The 14,320-nt window shown below is 44.2% G+C and overlaps 1 protein-coding gene across 3 annotated transcripts in view; it reads left to right on the top strand.

Annotated features, from left to right (window-relative positions):
* Positions 1-14,320, top strand: part of DPP4 (dipeptidyl peptidase 4) — a 78,070-nt gene that overhangs the window by 35,377 nt on the left and 28,373 nt on the right. For all 3 annotated transcript variants that reach the window (XM_029934484.1, XM_029934486.1, XM_029934485.1), the window contains 4 exons: positions 1,236-1,396; positions 3,055-3,167; positions 10,646-10,781; positions 12,766-12,810. In XM_029934484.1, the coding sequence (XP_029790344.1) occupies positions 1,236-1,396; positions 3,055-3,167; positions 10,646-10,781; positions 12,766-12,810 (455 nt within the window). The remainder of the gene's footprint in view (positions 1-1,235; positions 1,397-3,054; positions 3,168-10,645; positions 10,782-12,765; positions 12,811-14,320) is intronic.

The following is a 14,320-nucleotide window of genomic DNA, read 5'->3' on the forward strand; positions in this document are numbered from 1 at the left end:
TATTGTTTCTGTCACTGGTACTACTACTACTACTACCATCATTATTTTTGAAAACACACATTGGGAAGAAACTTGTAAAGAGGTTCCAGGAATCAGAAAAGTGGGACATTTGCTAACTCTGAGATTCAAGTTTCTATACTTTTGCTTTTACCTTTACACCCACAGAAGAACGTGAAGTTTGTGAATTAAATATACATAAAGAGGAGTGTGTGGGAGGCTCAGTCAGTTAAGTGTCTGACTCTTGATTTCAGCTCAGGTCATGACCTTACAGTTGGTGAGATAGAGCCCCATGTTGGGATTCTCTCTTCCTCTCACTCTGCCCCTCCCTACTCTGTGCACACATGCACACATTCAGTCTCTCTCAAAATAAGTAAGTTTGAAAAAATCTACATAAAAGACTAGGAGTCTCCATCTAGTCTACCTGAGCCCTCTGTAAAAGAGGTTTTGGCATTTTAAGAGCAAGAGATTGGAATAGCAAGTCCCAAGAATAGACTCCATGATCAACATAGGAAGGAACTATATTTGTCAGAGAATGAGAATAAGTCCAATAGTGTTCTGGAGAGCAAGACCTTTCCTTTCGTTTGCCTCCCTCTTTGACCCTCTTCCCTCACCACCAACATATACAACAGAGGAGTGTGTTAATCCATGGGAGTCTTTAGTTTCTAGGCTAAGTGAAGGAGGTAGTTCTTGATAGGGGTGTCATGGAGCTCCTTGCCATTCTAAATTCTTCCTTCCCACACCTTGTTTGTGCCAAGAGTAGTAAACTGTGGGCACCATATTAGTTTGATAGTCTGGAGCCACACACCACCCACCAGTACCCTGCGGGCTCAGTACAAGCTGAGCCCAGTTGGGGAGAGTGTGCTGGCATGTTGACTGTTTGAAAATTAGAAAGGAGAATCAGCCCCTTGTGTGAAATTTACTTTTAGTACGTTTTGCGGCATAAATTTAGAGGATTATAAGATAAAGAAAAAAGTGTAGAGCTTATATTAAATATTGTGTGCTAAAATATTCTAAAATGGTCCAACGGGTTACTTATTTTTACAATCCAGATCTATCCTTGAAGATTTTATTTTTATTCATTTGTATTACTCTGAATTTGGAAACCCAGCAAATGCAAAATGGTTCATTAGTTGAACTCTACTGTAATTACTAAAGCTAATGAGAACAATATTTTGAATGCCAAAGCCAATTTATCAGCTACTTCTTGTAACAGAACAATTTATGTCTTTTTTCAGAGGAAATCTTCAGTGCCTACTCTGCTCTGTGGTGGTCTCCAAAAGGCACTTTTTTAGCATATGCCCAATTTAACGACACAGAAGTCCCACTTATTGAATACTCTTTCTACTCTGATGAGTCACTGCAGTACCCAAAGACTGTACAGATTCCATATCCAAAGGTCTGTGCTCCTATTCACATGGTGGTTCTGTGATTTGATGGGAAGAGAATGGTTTCATTTAATCCTTTCCTGCTAATGAAAATATTGTCAGTCTCTCTTCAACAGCTTGCTGTGATTACTCTTGCTGAAGTCAACAGCATCTGGCAATTTTAAAGTATTTTTATTATCCCAGGAAAGAGTGTGATTTAAGGTTTTGTAATTTCTCCAAAAACTTTGAGGAATGACAAGCCGAAAAAGATGGGGGAAATGCTCTTGAAAGAGGTAGGGGGAATAAAAATGTTTCAGTGGAGGAAAAGAGAGGCTGTCATTGAATCACAAACTCATCTTATTTGTAGAAGTTGGAATGTGCCCTAGATGAAGTTGAAAAGCTTGGTTCTGTATCGGGTTGTATTGTTAATTAACAGACACATGACTAGTTTCAGTGATTCTAGCATAGATTTGACACTAATGTAAATTTCACCCATCCTTTATTTGGAATAATAGTGTCACATCTTGGTTTTTAAGCCTGTTTTCTCCCCTCCGGGATGCATACTTATGAAAATTGAACAGCTCTGTTCAGCAGTGTAAGCTAAGGAAGAGGGGGATTTAGAAGGAAATCAGGATTCTTCACTTGTATCATAATATTAATGGCCACTGTATCATCCATAGGAACATCTAATAGTAAATGTTTTTGCTGTAAGCAACTTGGGAAAAGGGATTTTTATTTTTACTAACTCACTCAATTTGCTTCATGAAGAGCTGCCATTTTAGGAAGACAGAGGAAGTTAAAAGAAAAAAAAAGATCAGAGACTAAATATAGAGAGGTATTTTCAGTGGAATGTTATTTTTTGATGAGTGAAACTGGCAAAAAAAATCCATAAAACACTTTCACTAAAAATATATTATTTCTAACTAATTTGTCAATTGAAGATCTATGTGTGTATATTAAAAAGTTCTGTAGATTTCTGTCATCATATTGATGGTAAAGCTCAAATGTGATGAACCTGAATTTGGAGTGCAAGTGATTGCTTCCTAATTAGCATTATTGGCTCTTGACTCAGGTAAACTCATTTTCCTGGTGGGTTGTGTCTTTGGCTGAATCCAAGGTATTCTTCCCAGCTGTCAGCCATTAGACTTCTTCTGGAGTCAAAGTATGTTTGCAAAATAATAGAATTGATTTTTTTTAAACTTATCTTTGCACAGAATACATAAATTATGAACATCCATGATTTAAACAGGAGTGCTTTGGGCTGTCAACATATGTTTCTCCCTGAATGTGAATAAGTTGCATTGCATGACTTTCTTTTATGTTCATTTTATCTATATTAGATTTGTCTTTATTAAATTAAAAAATTTAATGTTTATTTTTGAGAGAGAGACAGAGCATGAGTGGAGGAGGGGCGGACAGAGAGGGAGACACAGAATCTGAAGCAGGCTCCAGGTTCTGAGCTGTCAGCACAGAGCCCGATGTGGGGCTCCAACTCACGAACTGTGAGATCCTGACCTGAGCCAAAGTCAGATGCTTAACCAACTGAGCCACCAGGTGCCCCTATTTTAATTTTTACTGTGTCTCATTACTATAATTCTATTACAATGCAGGATTTTTTGTATAGTTTTAAGCCTGTGTAATAATGTTATGTTTTTTTGTCACTACCAGTTCTTTTGTTGTTTTTTCCTAGGCAGGAGCTACAAATCCAACCGTAAAGCTCTTTGTTGTGAAAACCGACAATCTCACTCTAAACACCAATCCATCGTCCATAGAAATTGCTCCTCCCGCTGCTATATCAACAGGGTAAGACTCTTGGCCAGAATGGGTGCATTGTACACAGTTTCACACTTCTCAGGGAGAACATTTTAACGACGTGTGTGTTGAGCCCCTGCTTTATGTCTTCACACTGGGCACAGTTCTAATGATGGCGCTGCACAATGACTAGAGCAGCCAGGGTCCCAGGTGTCATAGAGCCTACCCTCGAGGTGAGGGAGGCAGACAACAACCACGAAAACAATGCCAGGTGGTGGCAAATATGAAGACAATCAAAACAGGGCAAGGTGATGGTGATGGTGATGGTGGGGAGAAGTCAAGGAGGCTCTCTCTAATAAGATAACCTGTGAGCGGTGGGGTGAGAAGGAAGGGGTGGCTAGCCACCTGAATACCTGGGGGTGCAGTATCCAGGCAGGGGAGGAACAGGTGCAGGGACCTTGTAGAGGGGATGTGTGTGGTGCACTGAGACCCTGGGCGGAGGCCAAGGGACCAGAGCAGTGTAAGTGGAGAGAAGAGTGATAGGAGTGAGGTCAGATCACAAGGGCTTTGCAGGTCCTCGTGAGAACTAGAAGAACTCAGGGAAACTGGTATATTTAGGGATCTTTATGACACTGACCTGCTTCAGGATGTTGTTTTTCTAAATAATCACTGATGGTTTGAAATTCTGTCACTGAATACCCGCAGCCTCCTGTGCTCTCCCTATAAAGAGGACCATAGTATTGCATGTAATTTATGGCTGCAAATTGCTTTCTATTCATTTCTGCTGGTCACGTTGCTTTTCTTGTTGCTTTAAAAATAATAACTAGTATATACTGAACACTCACCGTTTGCCAGACACAGGGCATTATCACATCCTTTATTGTATTAATCTTTAAAGTAACTCTTTCAGGCAACTGTTGTTGTATGCCTGTTTTACACATAGGAAAATGAGGCTTAAAAGTTAAGAAAATGACCAAGTCAGAGTCTGTATTCAAACCTGTCTTTCTGACTTAGAAGAAGTAGTTTTAAGGGCCTGCTAGGCATTTCCCTCTGTGTGAATTCAGCTAGTGCCCTCAGATTCCTGAAGTTATCATCAGGGCAACATGGAAGTAACCATCTCAGGGTGGAATTGATCATGTCCGGCATGCTGTAGGCTCTGCTCTATAGTCATTAATTCATTGACTCGATTAGAAATATCTATATTAACCTATTCATTGGGGGAGGGAATCAGTTATCAGTAAATTTAAAAAATAGTTTTTCCTGAGTTTTTCCAAAGGTATAAACATTTGGAGGTTCTAAAATCTGCTAGGTGGCCCCATCCAGTCATCTCTTCTATCAACATTGCTTGAACACCCACTATTTACATTCACAAGTGTCCATAGGGCTACATTTATGATCAAGCAGAGGATATAATACATTGCAATAAATGACGCCAAAAGCAGATATGACAGACGTATACACAGAAGGCCAGAGGCATTGTGAAGAGGGGGAAATGGGTTTTCCATGATCCCAGAGATCAAAGAAAGCATCCTAGGGAATGTGTGGGTTGAATAGGTAGGGTTCTGAAGGGCACAGTTGAGGGAGGTGGCACTGAAGGGAGGTGACCTATGGACAGGGAAGCATGGGGCTGTCTGGGGAAAGAACATCAGGTCCTGCTGTGACCTCATGGTCTACACCCAGCATCCATCTGCAGGGAGGTTGCGCTACAAGGTCTTGCCCTGAAAGACACTAGATCTGGAAGGGGCTTCAGACCTCACTCGTGGTTTACAAACATTTTTAAGGACCTGGAAGCCTTTTTTCTTTTTTCCAAGTGAGCTACAACACAAAAGTACAGTATCAGAAAGCAAACAGAAGATTCCTGCACAGGTTGCAGGCATGGGACTTGTACCCTCGGCTTCCCCCTCGAGTCAGGAGGTTAGACAGAACGTGCAGGGTTTCCAGGACCTACTCAGAGCAGTAGTGTAGAACACAGATGAGAGAACTGAAGTTCAGAGAGGGAAACTCATTTGCTCAAGGTCACACAGTATGTGTAGCATGGGAGCTGGGAAGAAAACAGAGGCCTGCACTTGCCAGACCAGATTTCATTGAATAATGGAGTTTGTAAATGTATTGTTTTTTAGGGGTGGGGCCTGTGCTTGGTGCTCCTCTCACGTCTCACTTGACATGTCAGATCACTAGAGTGTTATTGTCATGGCCGTTTCACTGGTGAAGAGATGGGGTCTTCCCCGCTTAGAAACCACGTTCTAGGAGCTGAGCTCAGGAAACACAGGCAAGTCTAAGGACTTAGTTTTTACCCTGTAGGAATGAACCATTAAGTCTTTGTTCTTCGTAGTTCTTTATGCTGCATTCCCAGTGAGGACTGCCTCCCTCACTGGGGGTATTTGTGTGAGACATATTTTACCAAGAAATCACTTCTGGAAATGCCTCAGGAGTGTTCTGTAGGGAACCGAACCGCTCAGGTCTCTGTTAGCAGCAGTCAGCCCGCAGCCTGTCTAAGGCCAGGCTGGAGGTCCTCTCTGGGGAAGACGTTCGAGTAGGTGGTGGTGCCATTCCCCAGCCTTATGAAAACATCCAGCAGGGCCAGGTGTGTCCAGGCAAGTTGGTAAATTGCCCGGCACGTTCCCGGAGCGTGGGCTCAGCTCGAGTAGAGCCCTGTGAGGGCCGGCACGGCTCTCGCTCCTCTGCCCATGCAGCCGTCACTGACTTTGTCTCTGGACCGTATCCTTGCACCGTGGGCTGCCTCTAGCAGGAGACGTCCTACTGGTGGCTAAGGCTGGTTTGTTGTTCTGTTAAGAGTGGGCCCCTCTGCTGACAAATGAGAAGCGCATCCCGGCCGCCCTTCCAGCAACCTGAGCCTGAACCTGAATCAGGGACAACCTCCCTGCCACCCTCACGGACGGCGAGGTCAGATTGGTTAGATTCATTAGGCTGCCCATTTGTATTGATGACTCATAAGGGGAATTTGTGACCTCAAAATATTTGAGAGAAAACCACACATACTGAAACACCATAACCCCCTCCCCCACCAACTGCTTTATTTAGAGCCCTGTTTCATGTTGGACTGAGTAATAAGAAAGGGACCGGTCTTAATTGTAGTATCTCCAGTGCCTCTCAGGGTGCCTGGGACACAGCAAGTGCCCAATCAATATTTGCAGAATAAATTGAATAAGCCTATGCCTGGATGAATGAGATATGTTATGTGTATGACTTTATGTGTGTGCCGTAGATATACAGCCAGCACCAAAGATGACCTTCGAAGTGACCCTGTATAACACATCCCCCTCTCTGCTGCCTCCCAGCCATCTATCTGCAAATTCTGTGGCCCGACCTAGAGGATTGGGAAGGGCATGTTCTACTGTGGTGACCTCCCACCACACCTGGCCAATTGGCTCCTGGGACCTGTCACACCCATCTCATGACCTGCCCTACCCTGTTTTTCCGCTCCTGCTGATCCGAAAGATAAATGTCTCCTCCGAACAGCTGATACTCTTTGATCTACAGAGTAGGGATATTGGGGTGTAGGGTTGTCACCCAGGAGATAATGAACTGGACCAAAATACCCTGGAAGCTAGCAACACCTCCAGAAATGAGGCTGAACAGGAGCTCACATGCTGTGGGTGCAGCCCCCTGGGATGGGCTCCTTCTCACCCCACCCCTCCTCAGCGATCTGTCAGCAGCCCCAGGAGGGCTGGCATCCCTCTCAGCAGAGGGTGGCAGGGAGCCCGGGGCCAGCGCTGGCAGAACGCCCACTTCTTTGGGTGATTCACCGAATTAATCACTCCACCGTCTGCAGTTGCTCTTTGGAGCAATTGCTCTCCAATATTCTTTCCAGTTAGTAATGCCTACCTGATGTTAAGTATCCTGAATATACCAAAAGAAACATTTACACAAATTAGCAGAATTAATGTAACTCAACAGACATTTATTAAATGCCTACTCTTTGCGAAGCAACACTTCACAAATATGACCTTCAAAAGCAAGTCTCTCCCAGTAGATTCAAATACAATTTGCTTTATAAAATTCAGCTATGTAGTTTACACACACTCTGTAGGAATAAATAGATCACGTAGAGTAAGGAATTTGATCCTGAAAAAAAGAGAGGGTGAAGCTAGCCCACAGTATTTATCAGAGGGATGGGTAGAGGTTCTACAGAGGCAGGTACTGGGAACAGAAAATCTGAAGCCAACTGCTTCTCCTTTCCTTGTCTGTAAAATGTGAATTCTAGCATTCCGACCTCATAGGGTTGCCACGAGCTTTATGTCCAGCCCCTGGAACGGTAACAGGCACAAGTAGACTCCCCACGGGTGTGGAATCCTACTATTCTGCCCAGGAACTACTCCACTGCTTTAGTATTAATGTCAACCATATTTTCTTTGCTCTAACGCTGTCCCAGAAGTTAGAAGAGTTTGTTGAGTCACTCTGCCTAACCTGGGGTCGGCAGCCACTGGCTTGAGGGAAGACCAGGCTGCCTGGTGGTCCCTCTTCGGCTCCTTCCCACCATTTCATAACCAGTCTCCTCAGTGCACACCTCTCTGTTTTTACAGAATAAAATGAGCATGTAGCACAAAGGACAGCTGGTAATTCTGCTTTGGATTTTTCTGGTCTTAAGTAGGACTTAAACCTTTCAATAAAAAGTACAGTTGGGTCGTTGATTCCCTTACGTATTTTTTATGACTCACTGACATCTCAGACTGGCAGGATCTTGGCTCAGGGATGGGCTACGCAGCGTCATTCTGTCTCCGCTTAATGCCAAATCCTAAAGATTAAGCGGAAGTATGTTTATATGAAACTTCAAAATGTACTGCCCGCTCGCTGGTGAAAGGCCATTCTGGAGCTTCACAGGGTGCAGAGTACACGTCGGGCTACAGGGAGTAACAGAGGGAGGGGAGGATACAGGTTCATAAACCTTTGATCTAGAAATGGGTAGGGATGGTGCCAGATGCATGTGAGTTTCCTGGCAGACTTTCTAAATTCCATTACCCCATGTTTTCACGTGGGGAAAAGTTGTTTTTCTCCTGATTTCTGAACCTGGAGTATGATGTATGGTTTTTAGTAAATAAAGGACTTTGTACCAGTTGATCCACTAATTGTTAAAGAATTTTCTCCCCTGCCCCGCCATCCTCACCTGCCCCTCCTCCCTACCAGGTCACTTAGAAAAAGGAAGGCTCTTTCTAGAGTCCATGATCCTAATTGTTCCCCGGAAAGCCCTGAGATAAGGTGTGCATGTATGTGAAGAGGCTTTTCCCCCTTAGAGAGAGGGACATGATTTTTATCTGATATATAAAGGGATTTGACCTGTGATTAAGAACCACTGGCATAGAGCAGGGATCAGCACACCAGGCCCACTGGCAAATCCAGCCCAATGCCTGGCTTTGTGTGTTCTGCAAGTAAGAAAGGTTTTCACAATTTCGAGTGATTGGAAAGGAAAATCACGAGAAGAATAATACTTCATGATGTGTGAAAATTATATGAACTTCAAATCTCAGCCTTTCACTGGAACACAGCTACACTCGTTTGTTTACATATTGTTTCTAGCTGCTTTTGTGCCACAAAGGCAGAGATAAGTAGTTGTGACAGAGCACACGTGGGCCACAAAGCTTAAAATATTTACTGTCTGGCATTTTACTGAGAAAGTCCTCAGACCCCTGGTCTAGAAAGTTAATTTCAAAAAGTTTTCTTTTTCTCCGTTGCATTCCATTGTTGCAGTCCCCTCTGCAAGTATTTATTCCTTATCCGTGATCAGATTCATTTGCCTTGCCATGTTCTCCTTTAATGCCTGAGGATTGGGCACAGGGCAGAAGGGTTGGATCTGTGCGTGCAAAGAGGGGCTCACACTCTCACACGCTGCAGCCTGGCAGTCGGTAGTGACAAGCACTTTAAAAGACTGATGATATCGGTGTAGAAGAAGGGGGTTTCTAAGGAAGCGGAGTGGATATTTGAGGAAGACCTAAGGAAGTCAGAGCACCGCAGTGGTTTCAGACTGAAGGGCAGGTTGAACCAAGAGGGGCGGCTGGGACCTAGCTCTTAGAGTGTTCACGGGACACCAGCCAGCCAGACTGATGGTGTGCCGGTTCTTAACAAGCAGAAGAAACGGCTGGAATGGAGAGGGGTCTCCATATGTGGGAAAGTGGTGTTTTGCTGCTGGGTGAAGGGGTTTGATCTTCTTGCGGTACCTGCCACCTGCAGTGGAGACAGCCGGGAGGTACCTTCTGGGGACATTAACACAGGCAGTGTCCCCAGCAATTAAAGGGGGACAGTGACATGGTAATCCATCCCAAGTGGTTGTTTGCTTTAGTGTCTGTGAGGGGAGGTAGGACTCAATCTGTGAATTCTGAGGAAGGACCAAGCTATTTAGGCCACAAAGAATAGGATGGGAATTTTTCCCTTCAGTGCTGCATTCCAAGAATTTCGTTGAGTTCTGCTCCAGGTGTTCTGCGGGGGCCTGGGGACACCCTGTGAACAAGCCAGCTGTGGCCCTGCCACAGAGAGCCTGAAGTCAAGCAGAGAGATGCAAGGACGGGGCGGCCACAGCCTGGGAAGGGGAGAGCAAAGGAGCATTTCAGCGTGTTCAGGGTCACGAAGAGAATCTGGCCATGGGTCAGAGAAGAAGAGAGGGAAGAAAGGATTTTTTGGGAATTTTTCTGACAACAGGAATAAGGCTTTGATCAGACAGTAGAAAGGACTGGTTTAGGAACCGTCATTCAAAATCACACCGGGGGCTAAGAAGAGCGAATAAAACAATATTAATGGTCTAGACCAAATATTTAGAGAGGCTAGCAGAAAAGTAAATTGTAAATTCTATGCATCTCACTAAAAATCATAAGGTAGTTCCAAAAATGTTTACAGGTGTGTGGTGGAGGAAGACGCGCTGCTGGAGATATCTCCATTTGTATAAATTTTATGTTTAAGTTCCTGGAATTTTTTTCCCACGCGGTTCATGTTTTGAATCTTGAGAAAAGGTTTTTACAGTATAATTATTTGATTTGCAAAGTTTGTAGAGATGTGAGTCAATTTTTTCCCCTTTGAAAATGAAGTTGAGAAAAGGGTCAGTTGTAATTTCACCCTAAAAGCAAGAAATTTCTAGAGAAGCACGTCAAATTACCAGAAAATATTCAAATCTCAGCCAGTATCTCTGGCCTCACTGTAATTTTCTCTCAAGACAGCAGAAAAGAGATGGGAAAATGTCACCCTTGACTTCCTGGCACCACCAAAGGCCAAGCTGAGGACTTGAAAAATCCTGAGCTGTGGTGTGAGTCACGTTTGCCAAGCCACTGCTTGATGTTAGCTACTGTTTTTCCTGTCAGATGTATTTTAGTTTCCATTCAAAACTAAAGTACACTTTAAGCTTTCAGAAAAAGTAAAATATTGTGTTATTAAATACTTCCAACAACCATTTAAAATTATATGCCTATTAAGACTGATTTCAGTGAGTAAAATGTCTGTCTATACCGAGGTCTGGAAATGGTTGTTCTCTCTCCCCTCCTCCCTTCTATCAGTCCTTTCTCACTTCTTCCCTTCCTTCCTCGCAGGGATTACTATCTGTGTGACGTAACATGGGTAAACGAAGAAAGAATTTCTCTACAATGGCTCCGAAGGGTTCAGAACTACTCCGTCGTGGATATTTGTGACTATGATAAGTCCACTGGCAAATGGACTTCCTCAGCGGTGAGGTTTAATGGGGATGTTCTGCTTCTAAAGCTACATGTGATCCAAGGACAGTATGAAAACAGGGAGAGTGAGTGGGAATCAGGAAATAAAGTTTGAGTTTCTATTCTTTCTGAGTGTCAGTTCCTGAGGCAGTGGGTACGTTTTCACTAACTTTGGAGAATCGGGTATCTGATGGTACTTCCGTTTCACCTTTACTCAGTCGTCATTCTGTTTTAGTTATAGATATTATCACTTGGGGGAGGGGATGGTGTTTGGAAACCCAGAAGATAGAATTTGATGTCAAAATTCAAAAAGCCCAAGAGGACCAGGGGCTGCAAGGTCCAGGAAGTGTGTTTCCATAGAGAAAATATGGGCAGTGGTAAATGACTGGCCGAGTATGTGTGAAAGAAAACAAGATTCAAAAGGCTGCAAATCTACTACCATACTGTGACTATCTTTAAGCAGTAAACGGCTTTAGAACATAAATAGATAACTACCAGGCTGAAAGGGTGGCAACATTAAGACAAAAGCAAGTGTTAATTCAAAACTGAAGTGCTTGGGAGTGTGGAGCGTTCCCCACAAGAAACTTCAAGGTTCAGCCAAGCTGGTGAATCAGAATTGAAACCCCTTTGGGAACCAGCAGCCTCAGGAGAGGCAAAGTCCAGGGAAGGTTTGCTGGCATATGTCAAGCACACTTCTACAAGCCCTCTTCTGGTAATAGTCTCTGTGCTTACCCACCTCCCCTCCCTGTCCCCATCCTGGTTGGACACTGTTCAGATCTTTGCCTCAGAAAGCTTGGGCACCATGTATCTTGATTTGCTCATTTCGTTTATTTATACAGCAAACACTGAATACCTAATGTGTCCCAAGTTCTGTGCATAGCTCTGGATTAAAACAAAAAAACAACAACGAATTAGACAACATGCCTGTCCCTAAAATGTTATGTTATAGTAGGGAATACCATTATGATAATCAATAATAGTAGATACCATCTCTTGACCCTTCACAGTAGCCAGACTGTGACACGGTGAGGTTGAGGAGCTTGCTTGGGTCACAGGACAGCCAGAATCCAAACTAAAAATCTCAAGCTTTTGGCTTCCTGTCAAATACATCATCCTACTGTCAAGATACTGTGCTCTAAAAGGGTATAAGCAAGGTGCAGAGGGAATATAAGACAGAAGAAGACAATCCACTCACCTGGGGACAGGGGTGGGAGGTGACAAGGAAGAACTGGAACAGCTGGGCAGATAAGGGCACAAGGACCCTGTGAGCAGAGGCAGTGCAAAGGCATCCATTGAATGACTTGGAACGTGTGGGGTCTGGGGCTCCAAAGGACCAAGGTTGGGTTGAGGTACAATGGTGAGAACTGAGGGTGGAGGTAGGCTGAGGCTCAGATGCCATTTTCAGGTGTTTGGACTTCCTTGTAAGACACAGGGAGCTGAACCATCTGTTGCCAAGGGAGGTCAGCCAGGGGTTGAGCAGGGTAGACGGCAGACTAGAAAAAGCGAAGAGCCCCGGACCGGGTCTTCAGCCGGGAGGTCAGGACAACAAACCAGGGGAAATATGACGATAACCCGAGCTTAGGCAGTAACAGTGGAGAAGGACGAGAGAAGTCCAAGAACCAGGAGGTTGAGGAGGTGGCTGTGAGTAAAGAGGCACCTAGAGCAATTCCGTGCCTCTGGCTTGGGTGAGTGATGGCACCAGGCGGAAGAGTGAACATGTAAGAATAAGCCGGTGGGGATGGAGGCAAGATAAAGGACATCATCTTCTGTTCTGTACTTGTTGAATTGAAAATGCTGGTGGGCCTTCCAGGGCCACACATGGAAGACAGAGCCCTAGGCAGGAGAGGTAAATGTTCTGATGCAACAATACTAACAAATGGAGATAATTTTCAACTATTTTAGGTACAATTTGTCTATATTACCACTAATTGCAGCTAAAGAATCAGAATGCATATCTTACTTCTCTCTGAAATGCTGTCCCTGTATTTTTCCTTCCCTAGGCACAACAGCACACTGAAATGAGTACCACTGGCTGGGTTGGAAGAGTAAGTGGTTAAGGTTTTTTGTCATGTGGATCAGATACTCAGTGCTGTTTCATATATAGATATACCGGGGTCCCTGGGAGGCTCAGGAGGTTAAGCATCCAACTCCCAATTTTGGCTCAGGTCATGATCTCACGGTTGTGGGACAGAGGCCCACATTGGGTTGTGTGCCGTGCATGGAGCCTGCTTGAGATTCTCTCTCCCCTTCTCCCTCTGCCCCTCCCCAACTTGTACTCACATGCTCTCTCTTTCTTTTTTAAAAAAAAATATATATATATACCAAATGAAGGCCCGGTATTATTTGCTCTTAATAGAGCTATTACTTGACCTATTTCTCAAAATATTTAAATGCCCCCTGCAGAGATATCTTTTTATAGAGAATATAGATCATGCTCAGTTGGAAGAGATAAGAGAACAAGTTAAAACTTAAGAGCAGACGAAACAGAAGACTGACTTGAGGCAAACTGTGGCTCCCAGAAAGTTAAAAAGCAAACCTTTGCTGAAATGCTACTAAGCTGCCAAATATGCTCATTGACCTCATATTCAAAGTCCTGGGCTTTGGAGGCAGAAAACATGGCTTCCCCCCACAGCTGACACTAATGCGTAAGGAGATGGGACCACATCCAGTAGCAGCTCAGCGGCATACACACCACACTGCTGTGCACCTCCCTCTGGAGGAAATAGTACTCGTGTGGCTTCACACTTCCCTAGGCCCCAGATGCAGCGTCTCATCCAAGAAAGCACAGTGACCCGCAGGGACTTATCACACTTCTCACTCCTGCTGCACCACGCCTTGGGCAGAATCACCAACCGTGTTGCCACCAGACCGTGGGATGAAACAAGTTAATGAAGGAAGTCCAGCCATTGTGGCACCTCCTAGAGAGACGATGAACAAATCTCACCTAATTATTACGACCACTTCTATTAAGTCTCCTTTAAGAGAGAAACAAAGGGACAAAATATGTAAAGATTTCAGTCACATCTCTCCGGGCAGAGAGGTGAGGCCCCTGGTCCAGGAACAGGACCCCTTCCAGCTGGGCTTGGAGTTCCGATAGCATTCACACGTCCCTTTTCTTCAGGCATTGATTGGGCAGAGGGGAGAGGTTTGCCAACATGAAAAGTGGTTTCCTCCATGGCAAGAGACACGCTACACTTCCTCACGACTCTTTGAAAAAAATATGTTTTTTCCTCTCTGTATTTAACCAGACAGATGCCACTTTTCACACATTTCTACTAGGCACAACTCCATCCAGGGGAAACAGGGAAATGTATTAAAAAGATAAGGCTGTGAACACAGGTCTAGAGAGGGGAATGTGTTTCAGAGCTCTGTAATGAGAACACCAAGTGTACTGCACGCCTCAGCTTGCTCCATAAATGAATCCACTTTGAATCACTAAATAGAAGAGGAAGCATTTTTCTTCCTTCCCAAAATGGGAGCTGATGAAAGAGGAAACATCTAGGGTAAAGTGAACCAACAATTTTAAAAGACCATCTCCTACCTGCTCTCAAATGT

The sequence above is a fragment of the Suricata suricatta genome, chromosome 3, assembly GCF_006229205.1.
Source record: "Suricata suricatta isolate VVHF042 chromosome 3, meerkat_22Aug2017_6uvM2_HiC, whole genome shotgun sequence".
Taxonomy (NCBI): Eukaryota; Metazoa; Chordata; class Mammalia; order Carnivora; family Herpestidae; genus Suricata; species Suricata suricatta.